The following is a 17719-nucleotide window of genomic DNA, read 5'->3' on the forward strand; positions in this document are numbered from 1 at the left end:
ATACCTACTTCAATACCAGAATGATTCCCGAATTCAAGATCTTCACCAGGCTAACTGCCGCTTCCTGGTGAAACTGATTAAATGGTATTATATATACGTGAAATATATTGAAGTTCGCAATCGAAAATATAGAGAAGAGAAGAAAATCAGTCACGTGGTGTGAATTTGTAATACAACTACTACTCGACCGCAAATGCATCTCGTACACATTCCTCTACGGAATTTCTAACGAATCGGTGCATTCCGGAATGTATATTCCGAGAGTATGCGTGACCCCTAACACATTTATGCGTGCAATGAGATTTCACACTTCTCGGAGATGTGCTTGTTTCGTGTTCTTTCTGGTGCTGTCATATGTATTCCATATTTTTGAAGTGAAGATAGTATATGCTTGAATTTTCATGTTACGGGAGTATCGTATTGAGGTTCTGCTCGATCTCCGCACAGAGCCTGGAAGACAGGCTCGCATTCGCTCCTCGAATTTGGAAAACCGCAGAAAACAAACTTCGGTCGACCCATCATTTTGCGGCCAACGCAGTGGCGGAATAAAGTCGATCGATGCCCCTGTGCAAAAGAAAGTATTGGGCCCCTTAAATTAGAAAAAAGTATTAAGTTTTGGGTTTTTCGGGGCCCTTTAGATGTCGGGGCCCCGGGCGTGCGCCCGCCGTTAAATCCGCCTCTGGGCCAACATCAACAAACGTGCATCCTCACGATGGGAGTTCAGCACAATGACTCATGTGGTACTATATACTGGTATATATACTCATATATACTGGTTTCACTAAAACATTTGATAGAGTGGTTGTTAAATAATTAAAGAAAATTGTGGTTTTTGTTCCGATTTTGTTCATATTTTTAAATAGTGGAACTAATTATGTTTCTTTTGGCTCGAATTAAGTGCTGATGTGTATCATCTGTATCACGCATTTAATTATGATTTATTTACTTTATTAATGATCTTTCACAATTTTTCACAATACAGCAATCTGGATACAACGATATTCTGCGAACAAAGACAATATATCGCTGTAGGGAGATTATCGTTTCATTGAGAGCGTTATCATCGTCATCATCATGCAGCACCAAATCTGCGATGTTGTTGGCATCTCTCATAATCGGCGTGTTAGTACTGCAGTACTGTCGAAAATTGCAAATTTGTGAATGTGTTGACCTTACAAAATCATAATTGATTATCTACTCAATCAAACTTAGTTAGGTTCCTCATGCCTCGCTACAACATATAGCGATAAACGTATAGCGATATCGGGATTTATCGATATAGCGATAAATCCCTCTAGAACAGTATTTTTACAATTCTTGTTTGGAAACATCTATACTCAAATGTTAAACTGCTGCCTCTCGATATAATGATAAACCCTCTACAGCAATATTTCCCTTGGTCCACAGAGTATCCTTATATCTAGGTTTCACTGCATTATGGGTAAACCACATAACACTTTTTGTCTTACACAGTGACAAAACGTCCGTAACACTTCTCACAGCCGAAACTTCTGTAACACTTCTTTTTTTTTTTTGCCGGGTGGGGAAGTCTAGGTGGTGCAAAACACCGATGTCCCAAGATGTAGTCTGGGAAATAAAAACTATGAAACAAATATAAAAAAACTATGAAAATACACCGCTGGTGGTTTCGAGCGATACTTTAGAAAAAAAAAGTTGTAACAATTTCAAATTCTATTGAAAAATATTGTTATACAGGAATTTATCGTAGTTAAACGATATCGTAGTATCAGATGGACTTTAATATTAGATTAAAAGTGACTCCAAACAAGGTTTGAAATAAGCGTCACCTTTGAGATGCCTTGGAGTTTCCTTTTTACCGATCACTTAACAATTGTTAGACAATTCTATAATGACGATTTTAGCATTATATTATAGGGTTATTTAATTTATTTCACATAAATGGTATGTTTCCAATCACCAGTAATTGAATTTCGAAACATACTTTGTGGTTCTCTTTTTATCTAACGTAAAAATATCACTTTAATTTTTCTTACAATTCAGATGTTATTGTTTTAGCCAGAAAAACGTGTGTGACGCACACGTCTTGGTGTGTTTCACATCAACAATTCGAATTTATCTTATCTCCAGCACTTTTTCTGAAAAGGTTACAAAAAATTATCTACATTAAAATAGTTGTGAGTGGTTTAAATGGAATTGATTCAATTGTATTTATCTATACAATGCTTTCTTCGTATACAATATTTTATTCGTAGTGCAATTAAATATGCATCTATTGTCTGGAATCTTCACATGACATTAGCTTAAAGAAGAACATTTCTGAGAGCATTTTTAGCCCCGAAAGCTTAAATAAGTGCTCGATCCCCCGACGTTCTGCTATTGTACCAATGAAATCAATAATTGTAGAAAAATCAAAAGAATGAAACATATTTTTTAAAGCCAAAAAAATTTTGTCCAGAAAAAATATAGTAAGCAAACAAACAAACAAATAAAAAAACTAATAATAAATGCAAAAGGTGAAAGTACATATACCCTCATGCGATTAGTTCTAGTTCTGTAGTGTTGGCGGTCAATTTGAAGTTAACAGTTATTGGTGTGAGGAAGAAGTAAGTCCAAGGTGAACGGAGGAAAATTGTTGCCCGTTAAATTTTTTTTAAGATTAATTAATGGATTTTGGAAGTCGTTAGCATTATTACAAACATGTTTGATGCGAGATAGTTGGAGAAAATGCAATATTTTTAAAAACCTTTTTGCTGATTAGTTAAAAAAAAATTGCCTTTGAAATTAAAGCCATTGCTTTTGTCGTGGATACCAGTTAAGACCATATTGTTAGAAATGTTTATTTTTAAGTCAAGGAAATCAGCTGGATTAGTATCGTGATTAGTTTTTTTTTAAAGATTTAACTTGTTAGGAAAAATTTGTTGACTGATTTCATGAAAGATGTTGCAGTTGAAGATTATTAAATCATCGGTGTATCTAAACAATGTAAAACAATACAATATATACATATTAGTCTCATTTTTCCGTCAAATTGAAACTGCCGAAATAAGTTTTTGAAATATATTTATTATATCCTTTTTAATATATTTATTTCTTATCAACTGTATCCAATCCACAGTGACGTGAATTTCACTTAGCTTTGCTTATTAGGAAGTTATTAAATAATATTAAGTTGATTTCCAACACAATCAAATTAAATTTTATCTGTCATTTCAAAATATGGCATCTAATAGCCTATTCAAATTATGCAATTATCAAGGTAATATTGGTGAATACTCTAACTATTCTTTATTAATTTAATTAATTAATAAAGTAATTATTATTTGCCATTCTTGATATTTTTAACACTTCTCATAATGGCTTTGAAAAGTTCATTATTATATATATGGGGTGATTATAAAAAAACGATCCCGACATATGGACCCCTAACTATCATACCATTCACAGATACTGAATGAAATTTTGGCATAACGTATTTTGAGGTATGCGCTCAAGAATGATATGAAAAACAACAGTGTCACTCTAACAGTTACGGTTACAGTGAGAAAATTTCGAAAATATCAAATGGCAACACCAAGTTTCTTGTATTGGAATGCGATCTCCATACTGAAAAACACTAAATAGCGTTGGAATGGCACCTGTAGCACGAAAATCCCCGGAGCTAGGCAAGGAAAAAGTAAAAAGGACTTTGCCGTGCACCAGAGCATTAATGTTCGTTTCATTCGTCACACCGTTTCTTCGGTTGAGATCCCAGCCTGATTAGTCCTCCACAAGGTCATGTGGAAAATTTGTGAAACACAATAAAATGCTTTATTTTGTGCTGCTTCTCTGTCCTTATTGGTTGTCCTCACTTTTAGCCTATCTACCGCCGGTGATTTTCATGCTACAGTTGCCGTTCGAACGCTATTTAGGGTTTTTCACAATGGAGATCACATTCCAATACAAAAAACTTATTGTTGCCATTTTCGAAATTTTCTCACTGTAACCGTAACTGTTAGAGTGACACTGTTGTTTTCCATATCATTCTTGAGCGCATACATCAAAATACCTTATGCCAAAATTTTATTCAGTTTCTGTGAATGGTATGGTAGTTAGGGGCCCATATGTCGGGATAGTTTTTTTATAATCACCCTGTATATATATATAAATGTTTTTGATTTTCTATGTGTGTGTGTGTCTATATGTTCTCTATACAAATCTACAATTTCAGACCGATCGTCGCCAAAAATTTTGCATATATATCAAACATGGCCCAGATTGAACGATGGGTTACTTAAAAAGTTCGTCAGAGCTAGGTAAATGCACAAAATAGGCAAAAACTTGCCAGGCAACACTGGTTCTTGGGCCTCAACAATCACTTTAGGAATGTTTGCTTTAGTTACTGTGGTTCCCTAGCAATGCTTTTCAGACAGTTAAAATTTTCCCTTAATTCGAAGTTCTTCGGAAATGAGAGAAATTGAAAAAAAAATAGCATCTAGTTTTTTTTTCTCCCAGTAGGGAATTGACGGTGTGGCATACATAAAATAAAAAAGAACTTCTTTTTCTCCCTCTTCCCTTTTACTTCAATTTGGTTTTTTCGGGCTTTTTTTGATAAACGCTCACCAATGACTATCAACTTGATCATCTGTGTTTGTAAATCATTTGTTGCACATCTGGTCTTGCCAAAATCTCGAAATCGATATTTCGCCTTCGCCCAGTTGCGGGCGGATTAATTGGACAAAAAAACAGAACACGTTACAAAATACACAAGAAAGACAGATGACAAAACAAAATACATAATAAATAAACAAAAATGGACAAATGGACATACATAAACACCCACTCTGTGACCCTCAAGGGACTACTTGTCCTTCCAGAAGGTCGAATAATTTGTAATATTATATTTCTATTTTTCAAGCAACTTTCATTATTGTTCTATTATCATAAACAAAAAAAACAACAAAAAAAAAAACATTAGTAATTTATGATCGTGTGCACGCACAATAATTGGATTTTTAAAACATCAAAAAAATATGTTGAAAATATTTAAAATTAAAACTAAAAATACATCTTGTTCGTAGTATTATCTCTTCAAATTGTGATTAGTGTTCATGAAAATTGTTGAAAATATAGATATTTATGTTAGATATCTCTATGCACAAAAATTAAACACGTATTGTAAAAATAAAATAAACGTATAGGTATTAGTAAGTATTTCTATTGTATTATTGTTTCAAACACAATGCTCTTTGCAAAATCAAAAATATTATAATTCAATCTTTTATTAGTATAATTAGCAGTTTGGTATTTATTTAATACCTTTGGAGCAGTGTAACTAAAACTTTTTTTGAATAGAGTTTTATTTGTTTTTGGCACTTGATATTCCATACTTAATCTACTTGAAGATCTGTTTCGATTCTTTATTAACCATTCTTCATTTGCTATAACAAATTTTATTATTCTGTATATATAGTTTTGTCTTATGGATAATGCATGGCACTCAGTTTTGTTTTGGTTAGTGGGATTAGTTTTTATTGTGAATCTGATTTTATTATATATATTATCTAATTTATTTATGTTAGTATAATATGCACCACCCCAGGCACAGATTCCATACGTTACAATTGAATATATCCATGCATAAAATATATCTTTAAAAAATTTTTCATCTATTGCATTTTTAAGTCTATACAATACCGCTGCAAAAGTTCGAATTCTTTTAGTTATTTTTCCACAATGCAAATTCCATTTTAGGTCGTCCTGTATTATTATGCCCAAATAATTGTAGTCGAAAACTCTGTTTATTTCTTGGCAGTTACAGTATGATATGCTATGAGTAGGGGAATGGTTATGAATTTTTATATGTATATTATTAAAATTATTTATGTTTTTTGTCTTTAAGCAAAAATATTTAGTTTTTTGAATATTTATTTGCAGTTTGTTTTTACTTAGCCAACTATTTATTTTGAAAAGGTCTTCTTCTACTTTTTTTAATAAATTTTCCATTTCCATCTCTTCTACATACAGTACTGTATCATCGGCAAAAGATATTAAGTTTCCATTTAGTTCTAGTTTACAAAATTCGTTTATATATATGAGGAAAAGTACAGGTCCCAGAACTGATCCCTGAGGTACGCCTTTTTTTACTTCCAAGAATGTACTAATTTTTTCATTTATTTTAACTGCTTGTTGTCTATTGTAATAATATGTTTCAAACCATTTCAATATATTACCACGGATGCCAGCTGAGTAAAGTTTCTTAGTTAGGATATTAAGGTCAACGTAATCAAAGGCTCGTTTAAGATCTAGGAATACGGTTATTGAGTATTTGTTTAAGTTATATCCATTGTTTAAACGATTACATAAATCAATTATAGCCATTTCTGTATTTTTTTCTTTTGGAATCCGTATTGGTTGGTGGCAAAAAATTTTTGATGATTTAAGAAATTTAGAAGTTGTTTTTTCATACATTTTTCCATAACTTTTGAAAAAACAGGTAGAATAGAAATTGGTCTGTAATTTATTAAATCGGTTGCATCTCCTTTTTTGTAAATTGGATGTACCAAGGAATATTTGAGTTCCGGATAAAAAAGTCCATTTGATATTGATGAATTTATGAGATTTCTTACTACGTCTAAATGGTATGTTGAAATAATTTTAATCATTTTAGGGGTAATTTTATCGTACCCACTTGATTTGTTTTCTTTCATTTCTTTAATCACATCATTTATTATTGCATCAGTGGTTTCAAAATAAAACATAGAATTACTTCCATTATTATTATTTGTTTGTGCTGTGCAAAAATAATGTTCATTTTCTTCTACATCCTCCAAATTTCTGTTTATGAAATCGACATTGAATCTTTCAGCCATATCTGAAGCACATTGGAATTCTGGTAATTTGTTGTTTATATTTTTGTTCAAAATGGTTTCATTTATACATTTCCATTGCAGCCTTTTATTACTTTCACAAGTGTTGAAATTGTTCTTAATGTACTTCAGTTTTGTGGTTTTTATGAGTTTTTTTAATTCTTTGTCATAGTTCTTGTATTCTATTTCAAAGGATACTATATTTGGATATTTTTTGTATTTTTTGTACAACTTTTCTTTGTAATTTATTCTATCTATAATTTCCTTGGTGATCCATTTTTTCTTGGATTTTTTTGGATTTTTTTTAACTGTTTTAGCCCATAAGTTCGAGTTTAATGTTATCACATCCATGAACCGCTTGTATTTATTTTGAGTATTACTCTCTTCAATAATAGTCGTTAAATTCAAATTTGAAATGAATTTTTCAAATTTTTCATAATTTATTATCGTTATTTGTTCATTTGTTCTGTTGATTTTTATATTCCTTTCCAAAAAATTGATGTAACCTATAATTGGGTAATGGTCAGTGACTTGTGTTTTGTAAACAGTGAATTCTTGTGTGGTTGTTTGTTTGGTTCTATAGAAAGCATGGTCAATACATGTTTTAGTTCCATTTCCTTCTCTAGTTACGTTTTCATGTAATGGATGAAATCCATTTAATGCCATTATATCAAGATATTTTGATGTTTCTATGTCTTCTCCATAAAGATTAATATTTATGTCTCCCACTATTAATGTATTACTTTTCGAATTTAACATGTAAAACTCCAATTCATCATTAAATTGTGATATGGTATAACAATGTGATCTGTAGATTTGAAATATTTCTAGCTCATAATCAGGGAGAAATATGCAAAGTTCTTCTGCTGTTTGGAATTTATAGCTTTTTTTTTGTATTGATCTAATTGACTTGTTTATATACATTATAACTCCTCCTGACCTATTATAGGTTCTACAGTTTGCGTAACTGTAATAGTCATTTATATTATCTGAAATATAATAATTAATCAATTCGTCTGTTTCTATCCATATTTCATTTAGACAAATAATATCTATTGATACATTCAAGGACTTTAAAAATGCTGTAAAGTTGTCAAAATTTGCTCTTAAGCTTTGTATATTAAGTATTAAAAATGTTAGTGTTTTATCTGTGTTAGCGGGTCTTTTGAAAAAATTTTGAACCTCTTCAATATCCTCCAATGGTTTTTGGTTTAGTGCAGATATTTGATCAATATCAGTTTCCATTTATGTTTGTGTCTAGTTTGTGTAATTGCTCTTGTTCTGTTATTCGCAATATTTTTGACTTTTCATCTTTTCGGAGGAAAATTTTACCTTCTTTAACCCATGCAAATTTGTAGTCGTTTGCATTTTTAAATTGTCTTACCATAAAAAAAAGCTTCTTGTTTTCTATTGTTAAATGTTCATTGACATAAATTCTGTTGTCTTTAAAATTAGGATTGATTTGGTCAGCTGTTAACGTGTTCTGTCCTCTCGCTTGCTGGATCCAGATGGTTTTTGATCTTTCACTTTGAAATCTTACAATAATCGGCCTAGGTTTCTTGTTGTTCTGCGGATTTAGGGTTCAACGTCAACACAAATCCTAATAGTGCGTAGATTTTTCAAAACCTTCGAAGTAAAAATTGTGAAAGCTTTAGATTTGAAAGAAAAAATAATTTATCGGTGAAATGAAAAGAAATACAATTCTCTAGAAAAAATGTGTACCAAAGTAAGGAATCCGAATACTACCGTATCAAAATTATTGAAAAAACAAGAAGCAAGAAAACATTCGAGCAAGACTCTTCAAACTAATTATCCATTCTCACACTATTAATTTTGATTCCCGATTGAAAATGATTCCCTTAGAGTAATTTACCTGTGCAAATTTTTTTATTTTCAGTAGTTTGGAATCGAAATTTTCGATAAGTCGAACTAACGACAACTCGAAGTTTTTCCAGCCACTGCACATTCAACTTATCGAGATTTGACTATATAAAATTGATTTTCTCTCTGTGTGCATGTTCTCTATATAAATATACAATAGACAAGTACAATGAAATGTTCCTGAAACAAATAGATTGAAAAATATTGGTAATAAGTAATTTGATAAAAGTATGTTGCTTCACAAAACAACAAAATAGATAAAGAGAAAATTTATTCACACAGAGGTGTTACAACCTTGTCTAGCGCGGGAAGAAAAACCAATAATTTATTTTCTTCCTCCACGGACGCGCGCGCTTTCTCGTGACGATCGCAGCGCCACAGTACCCCCACCCCCTCCAGTGCGGATCGCACGGACAAATTATTGACAACAAAAGAAAGAAAAAAAAATATATACACATATAAGGACGGGATTATGAATGCACTTATAAAATGAGACGATTCGGGGGACGACTTGCTCTGCCAAGTCAAGGGTCACAATGGGTTCACTGTTTGTACTGTCACTGTTAGTGGCAATGTGCGCTGGTTTCACTCGTGCAATGTTCACACATACGTTGATAGTGTTATTGCGCCTTGCGACCACTTCATAGGGGACATTATATGGGCACTGCAATGGCTTCTTGACAGCGTCGTTGCGAAGGAAAACATGAGTGGAATGATCAAGTTCTTTATGGATGAATGTTTTGGATTTATTATGGTGAGACGCTGGGACAGGTCGCATTTTCGAAAAGTGTTGTCGTAATTCAGTGAGCAACTGTTTCTCATTGACGTCTGTGGTGGAAGCTGACAACTCGCCAGGGAGAAGGAAAAGGTAGGTCAACTCTTGCTCGCGAGAGAACATCCGCTACCACAATGCTTTTTCCCCCGATATGACGAATATCAGTTGTAAACTGAGAAATTAGATTTAATTGATTAATTTTTCGAGGAGAAAGCTTGTCGGCTTTCTGACTGAAAACGAACACTAACGGCCTATGATCTGTGAAAACCGTGAAAGGTTTACCTTCCAGTAAATATCGGAAGTGAATGATCGATGCAAAAATTGCCAAAAGTTCGCGGTCATAAGCACTGTATCGCTTTTCAGTATCACTCAGTTTGCGGGGAAAAAAACCCGAGCGGCTGCCAGCTATCATTGACTCGTTGTTGTACCACTGAGCCGATAGCTATGTTGCTGGCATCTGTCACGAGTGCGATTGGGGAATAGGGCCTCGGATGTGTCAAAAGAACTGCTTCTCTAACAGCGAGTTTTGTGTCATCGAAAGCTTTAATGAGCTCTGGTGTCCAGGTAATAAGTGTTTTGTCGTGACGTGCACAATTTCGAAGTACTAGATGCAGTGGCAATTGTATCGCAGCCGCTTTCGGTAAAAAGCGACGGTAAAAATTAACCATACCGACAAATCGACGAAGTTCTGCCTTGTTTTTGGGTATTGGGTAAGAGTCAATGGCATCGACTTTGGCTGGTAGCGGTTTAATGCCCTGAGAGTTGACTAAATGTCCTAGAAACTTGATTGAGCTGCATGCGAACACGCATTTGTCGATATTTATTTTTAATCCGTGTTTACACAGACGTTTCAAGACCTCACGCACATGACCGACGTGCTCTTCAAGGTTTGAAGATGCAATTAACACGTCGTCTAGATAAGGGAAACAGAATGGAAGTCCTCGCAATATTTCGTCTATATAGCGCTGAAACGCTTGCGCTGCGTTTCGCAACCCGAAACTGAGGACGTTAAATTCAAAGAGTCCGAAAGGGGTGACAATAGCAGTTTTTGGTACATCGGAAGCAGACAATTGTATTTGATGATAAGCGCGTTTCAAGTCTATGGTAGAGAAGATGCACTTACCGTGCAGATCCATAGTGAAATACATAATATTCCGAATGCTATATCTGTCAGGAACCGTCTTCGCGTTGAGAGCTCTATAATCGCCACAGCATCTCCACGAACCGTCGGATTTTTTCACCATGTGGAGGGGACTGGACCACTGACTATTATTTGAACGGCGACATATACCCATGGTAATCATTTTATCGAACTCAGCTTCGGCAGCTCCTCCGGGCCTAATCGATGGGCTCTCGCGTAAACCGGTTCTCCTGTAGTTTCGATGTGATGCACCGTTTCGTGTGTTGCTTGCACTGGACTTGATGTTTCTTCCATGAGCTCTTTATATTCTTGTAATAGATTGTGGAAAATCTCATGTCCACATGTCACAGTTACTGCAGGGGAAACAGTTGGAGAAACAGTTGTTCCGGTTGTAGACCGTTCACCCCCGTTGTTGACCAAAACTCGATTTCCCAAATCCACCGTGAGTCGGAATCTTTTGAGAAAATCGGCGCCGATTATTGGTCGGGATACATCAGCAATGGTAAACACCCATGTAAAAGTTTTTGCTAATCCGAGACTTAGTTTTATCATTTTGTTTCCGTATGTTTTTATTGTAGAACCGTTTGCCGCGGTAAGCGTGAGTAGTGACTGTGGTTTATTTCTATCAGCTGCCGAAGGGGGTATTACGGAAATATCCGCACCAGTGTCGATGAGAAACGAAAGCTTGCTTGGTGGGTCTGCGATGAAAAGGCGACTGCTGAATGAAACCGACTCCCTCGTCGCCATTAGTTGTCGGTTTGGTCGTTTTCCGAATAGAAACTACATGGTTGCACACACTTACGGGCGTTGGATCCGAATTCACGGTGATACCAGCAGAGATCGTTTCGAAACCTCATGGAGTTTGCACCTTCGTGGCGGTTTCGATTGGGAGGACGTTGAGGGTATCCACGTTGTTCGGCGTAGCGCGTCAATTTGCAATTTGTCAATGTCTCTATTTTCTCTGTCAGCTGGTGCACGTCAAGTTGTTGTGGGTGGTCGAGATTTAATGAAATATTCTGTACTTCTGCCTTCCCGCTGACGCTGATGATCTTGTCTGCCATCTCCGATAACTTTTCCAAAGTTTCTAAACTTGTGGAGAGGATTGCTTGAAGTTGATATGGTAAGCGTTGTATCCATAGACTTCGAAGTATTTCATCGCTGAGACGGCCACTGGATAGATCCCGCATTTCTCGGAGTAACGCCGAAGGTCGACGATCGCCCAGCTCGACTTCATACATCAAACGTTGTAAGCGTCGCTCATCCGGTTCAGCAAACTCAGCTTGGAGGCATCTTTTTAGTGCGTCGTACATGTTTGCCGCCGGTGGATTCATGATGAGGTCACTCACATGTGCCAAAACACTCGTATCCATGGCTGCAACGGCTGTGTGGTATTTAGTGGCATCGGAGGTAATTCCATTCGCCAGGAACTGAGAATCCAATTGCTTGAACCATAGATGGGGTTGTTTGGCCCAAAACGGTGGGGCTTTGACAGCGACCCGGAACATTGCAGGTGGTTGCTCTGATGGATTGGGCATCGTTGGTTGCTCCGATGGATTGGACATCGTTATCGTTGGATGCCGGGTCACCAAACTGTTGCTTCACAAAACAACAAAATAGATAAAGAGAAATTTTATTCACACAGAAGTGTTACAACCTTGTCGAGCGCGGGAAGAAAAACCAATAATTTCTTTTCTTCCTCCACGGACGCGCCCTCCGCGCACGTCCGTGGAGGAAGACATTCATTTTCACTTTAATTCAAGAAAATATTCATGTTATTATAGGAGAATTTCATTTATTCATGACATATTCTTAAATAAATTTATATTGTTTCGAACTGGTTTGCGGCAGTGTGTTCTAGTCGATGCTAATAATAAGAATGGATCACGTATTTAATATTTGGAAGACCGATAAAACTCATGTATATATATTAACGTATATTTTTTGAAGCAAGCTTATGAACGTATAATAATGTCTTAATGTAATAACCTTGGGAGCATCAAATTTTCTTGCTCGCGTCATGTTGATGGCGATGCCCGAGGTATAATATAAGCTGTAAGTTTCGTTATTTTAATTGTAAGGTAATGTAAATTGTTATGAAGCTGTAATCCTGTAATTCTATTATAATTGTAATGAAATGTAAATTGTTAACCTCGGCGATCAGTGATGCTCCCTGGGGTAGGATTTTTTTTTTCTGTTTTTCAATTGAGAAAATAAATGCGATGTCGGGGTACGTAACTCATATAAAGTGTGTGTGACACGAGAGAACAGTGTTCTCTCTCGGGTCAAATCTACAATTTTAGATCTATCGTCGGCAAATTTTGCATACATACCAAACGGGACCCAACATGAACGATACGCTACTTTAAAAGTTGGTCAGAGCTGGGCCTAACAATGCGTTTATGACATGAATATTATTTTACAATGGTTTGTCACTTTTTTAGTGCTACCAGTATTATTATATATAATTGTTCATTCCTGGTTTGTCACTTTTTCAATCCTCCCAATAATTGAAGAAAACCCTGGCAGCGCCGGGTATTATAGCAAGTTTTAAATATTTTTGTTCGATGTATGCGGTTTTATGATTTTGTTCGTTCTGCCATTCGTTTGTCATTTGTTTTTATTTTCGTGTCTTACCTCCGTCACTATAGTTGCGTGTAGGTTGTAGTTTCGATTTTAGGTAAATATATGAAAAACTGAGAACTTTTTTTCCTTCAAACGCTCTTCTTCCCCAACGGTCTTCGATATTCTCACATAATCTCCAAACGCACATTCCGGCATGTGCAATTGCAATTTGCAATTCCACAGAGGAATGTGCGAGGTGCATGTACGGTTAAGTAGAAATATTACATCCTCTCTACGGAATTTCTAACGAATTAGTGCATGGCGGAATGTGCGTGTACGTGTTGTGAATCTAACGTGAAGTTTGTTTCTGTGTAATGCTTGTTATATGTAGTGCTGCTATCGGCCGCAAATATTTCTAACCATGAGTGAAGTGTAAGTATTGATTAATTGCACCGTTGTAGGCTTATTGCTCTCTGTGGCGAGTCTTTTTAACGGGTAGATCGGCTCGCATTCGCGCCGCGAAGTTGGGAACCACAAAGAACGACCGTCAAATAGAAAACAACACAGTTTCTTATCGTGCCTGAATGTGCAATAACAGTACACAAATCTTATGGTGGTAAATGTGACAAGATTGTCATCATGTATGATTATGGTGATCAACATCAGCTATATACAGACGCACGAAGAACGTATTCGCGTCAAAACATGTGGCCTTATGTAACACAGCCTAAACTAATCATTTTTTTTTCTTAGTTGTATTTACTTGAACAACCGTTTTTTATTGATCGATTTGTCACAAGATCCAGTGAATAAGCTTCCCCATGTTTTGCAGTTTTTCGTTTGCAAACGCGGAATGAACGTCGCGTCTAATTTTTAATAAATTGTTCAACAAATTCATAGCGAGAAGAGATACGATTTTTCAAATAGGAATGTCAGGCTGAATATACAGTCGAACGAAACGTGGGGGAAGAAAAAGACAATGTCACTTAATCGTTATTAAGTCGGTGGACAGCGAGTCCATGTGTGTATATTTCAGAGACACCACCGTGGGTATAGTTGTTGAAGCAGATAAGACCTTCCGCGACCGCCAATTAGCGACTTTGTTTCTTCTCCGTAGGTGTGCGTGCACACATTTTTCACCTTCTTCATTTCTAAATGGAAACACAGACAAATGGACGATTTAATGGTGACAAATGTGCGCCCCTCGGCAGGAAATGGAATCGAATTTATGAATAAATGATACGGTAGGGGGCAACCGACGGCGGAATTGAAGCTACAGACGCTCCAGTTCGGTTATCAAAGAACGGCAGGCCGAGCGACGCCTTCGAACGCCATCACGTAACACTTCGAGAGGAAACTATTACTGGTGCCCGAGTTAAAAAATTCAAGCGGGACGTGCGGTTGAGCAGAACGGAGTAACGGTAACGTTTCTGGATCGAATCTGATTCTGTTATTCCCATTCTCGTTCAGAAACGATCCAATTCGCTATCAGTTCAACTGTCACTAAAAGCTATCGTCACAGTCCTCTGTGTCTCTCCCCCCCCCCCCCCACCACGAACTATGACGATATCGAAGGTGAAACCAGAAGCAGCAGGAAGTGAAAAATTCGATACTCTTCGTGTCGTTACCACGTTTCGCGTTATCAAAAGAACGACAACTTTGACCCACGATGAAGGAAAGCTTTTAAACGTACAGATGAAACAATAGGGGTCTGTTCGTTAGAAACAAGTTGTCAGCGGTTCAATAAAAATACGGATTCACCTCATTTCTTTCTCTTAAATGCAAATCAGGAGAAAGCAGTTATTTTTTCCGACAATTTTCTTGAAACGACTTTTTTCTTCTTGATCGTCTTAGAACACATAAAAATCTTTTCCATCAATTCTATGAAAACATGGTCATTTTTTTCGAATTACAGTAAAACTCTTCTTAACGGTCACCCTTGTTTCACGGCAAAATAAAAATATCCCGGCAAAAGCCTATTTAAAGAATGTATTTGCTTAAGGAAGTGTCCTTGGACCCATACCCTTTTCATTTTTATCGATCAGGATATCGATGGGAATGCTAGCAAATTCGGAGATGACGTGAAACAAATGGGGTATTCGGGAATCAAAGCGACAGAGAGTTGTTCCAGAGACCAACCTGATCTGGGCAAAAGTGGGCAAATGAATGGAGCATGTCTTTTAGCGTTGACAAGCGCATGGTCACCCATTTTGGTTCGAACAACCCACGTTTCTCTTACGAGTTAAATGGTGTCACTCTCATCTCAGTGGAGGCTTAGTTCATCCTGAACCTGTAAGGTTTTAGAGACCATACTTACTGAGAGACATAGACTTGGTTGGAGGAGTGCAGAGAATAGCTACGCGTGTCCTTGTTGGCACATGAGGCTTGATTTATGAAGAGAAACTTCATTTTTTGGATATGTTTATATTGGAAGAGTGCAGATGTCAGGGGATATGATTGATGGTTTTAAAGTTTTATGGGATTAAAATGAGATGGATAAAATAGACCATTAGATGTTAATACATAGTCAATCAACTGCTTCGACAGAGCAGTTTTCGAAAGAAACAGTGAGACTTTTTTGAAAGAGATTTTGCCCAGGACTGTATACACCACAGATATTTTATTTGCCTATTACCTATAGATTGAGGCGTATTGTTTGGAACCGTTAAACTGAAGGCAGGCCTGGCGATATTGCTCGGTTTCGGATATAATGCTTCAGAAGAACATGTTGTAATAGCAAAACGATAACAACATTGAAACCGAAATCTAAAAAGAACAAATGTACAGAAGAAAATCTTGACATTCTTTTGAAGACCAATATAAATTTTCTTTCACTGGTTCACGCATTTGGCCTCCACGAGATTCCGTCTTTAGGAAATGACATACGGTATTATCGCTTAATTATTATAGAATGTTTTTAACGATTCCGAAGAAGATTAAAGTTTTAAATCGGAGAAAATATAGTCAATTTTGCAACATCGAAATCACTTCGAAATTTTGGTTTTAATTGAAAAATCTGTTAAGGCGATAATTTCTTTGTCCCGTGTAATGTTTTCTACGCAGTCTGCAATAATAAGGGCTTCGAGGAGAGTGATAAAAATTGCTAAAACAAGATTGATTTAAGCAAGCAATGGTGCTGACTGATGCGAGAGAACAATTTAAACCTCCAACCCCGTCCAATCTGCGTGATGAATGTATTACGAATATGTGCAATGATACGATAACCACAGATTTTCATCGTTGCCGATACTTTCGACCATTCATCACGTGGTGCGTGAAATTATTCGAAGCAGCAATAATTGCAACGATCGTGAACGAAAAAGAAAATATGCAAATGAGGAAAGAAAATAATGCTAAGCGAAATGAATGAATAGTTTCGAGAAAAGCAAAAGAAGATATAGAAATACCTAACTAAGGAGAACGAAGGAGAATAATGGACGAGCAAAGTAAAATCACGCAAGCAACGAAAGGATTCAGGATTTTTAACAGCAGTGAATGCGTAAAATATTTAAATTTGTCAGATAAAAAAGATCGATGGGGTGCAGTAAAAAATTGGTTATTACTTGTGAGATTAGCGAGCTTGAATAAAATGACCTAACGCTGGACTTGGGCCCCTTTCACACGCAACAAAAAGTGTTGGCAGCCATTTTGTCGTGGTAGGGGAGCAGTCAAGTGGAAAAAGAATAGGGTCCTTTCACAAAGCACGACGGACGACTTTTTGTCGTCCGATGACGCTGATACAGTCGTCCCAACGACTGACAATGGCAGACGTCGTGTCGTCGCCGTGTATGTGACTCAGTATATGCATTCACACGCCATAGTACTCTATTTTTTTTCGAGATCAAACTGCAATTCATGATTTCTTTGATAGTAGTTATAGACCAGTGCTATGGGATAAATCCCTAGGTATTTATAAGGACCGAACACAAGAAAGGCGTAGAAAGAAGTTTGTGCGGAACTGAAATGGGATTTTAATACCATAGGACAGGGGTCTTCAACACATGGCCCGCGGGCCACATTTGACCCACCGAGCCATTAATGTGACCCGGCGATCATTTTCAGAAAATGGTTGAAAACATTGAAATATGGTAAATTTTACAATTAATGAAAGAAATAATTCTAGAACAAATGAAAGAAATAATTCTAGACCGAATTATTAAAAACTCAGAACTATGGAAGAAATAATTCCTAAATTGATGAAAATTCAAAACTACTGAAACAAATAATTTCAGAAATTTTGAAACAAATAATTTCAGAAATTTTGAAACAAATAATTTCAGGAATTTTGAAACAAATAATTTCAGAAATAGTGAGGAAAACAACTTACAAATCAATGAGAGAAATAATTTCGTAATTTCTGATAGAAACGATTTCACAATCAATAAAAGAGTAACTGAACAGTTATTGAAAAAGAAATGATTTCGGAATTACCGAAATGAGTAAATAAAGAATCATTCGAAGTGATTTCAGATTAAAATTAATCTCAGAATTAATTAATTTGATCAGTAACTAATCAAATAGTTTCAAAACTAA

General features: G+C 35.9%; 2 protein-coding genes across 2 annotated transcripts; both read right to left on the reverse strand.

Moving 5' to 3' along the window:
- Positions 1-10783: 10783 nt before the first annotated feature.
- LOC149064566 (uncharacterized) lies at positions 10784-11371 on the reverse strand. Its single transcript, XM_089254610.1, has one exon. The coding sequence runs from the start codon at positions 11369-11371 to the stop codon at positions 10784-10786; it is 588 nt and encodes a 195-aa protein (XP_089110736.1).
- Positions 11371-12186, reverse strand: LOC149064567 (uncharacterized). The gene has a single exon (XM_089254611.1). It carries the CDS (start codon positions 12184-12186, stop codon positions 11371-11373), a length of 816 nt encoding a protein of 271 aa, XP_089110737.1.
- Positions 12187-17719: the final 5533 nt, after the last annotated feature.

Source organism: Pholcus phalangioides, unplaced genomic scaffold (assembly GCF_987345545.1).
Source record: "Pholcus phalangioides strain wild (caught in Gottingen) unplaced genomic scaffold, Ppha-v1.0 ptg000042l_1, whole genome shotgun sequence".
Taxonomy (NCBI): domain Eukaryota; kingdom Metazoa; phylum Arthropoda; class Arachnida; order Araneae; family Pholcidae; genus Pholcus; species Pholcus phalangioides.

Bases quoted from the DNA above. Each gene is read 5' to 3' on its own strand.
- LOC149064566 (XM_089254610.1), bottom strand. From the start codon at position 11,371: ATGGCGACGAGGGAGTCGGTTTCATTCAGCAGTCGCCTTTTCATCGCA.
- LOC149064567 (XM_089254611.1), bottom strand. From the start codon at position 12,186: ATGTCCAATCCATCGGAGCAACCAACGATGCCCAATCCATCAGAGCAA.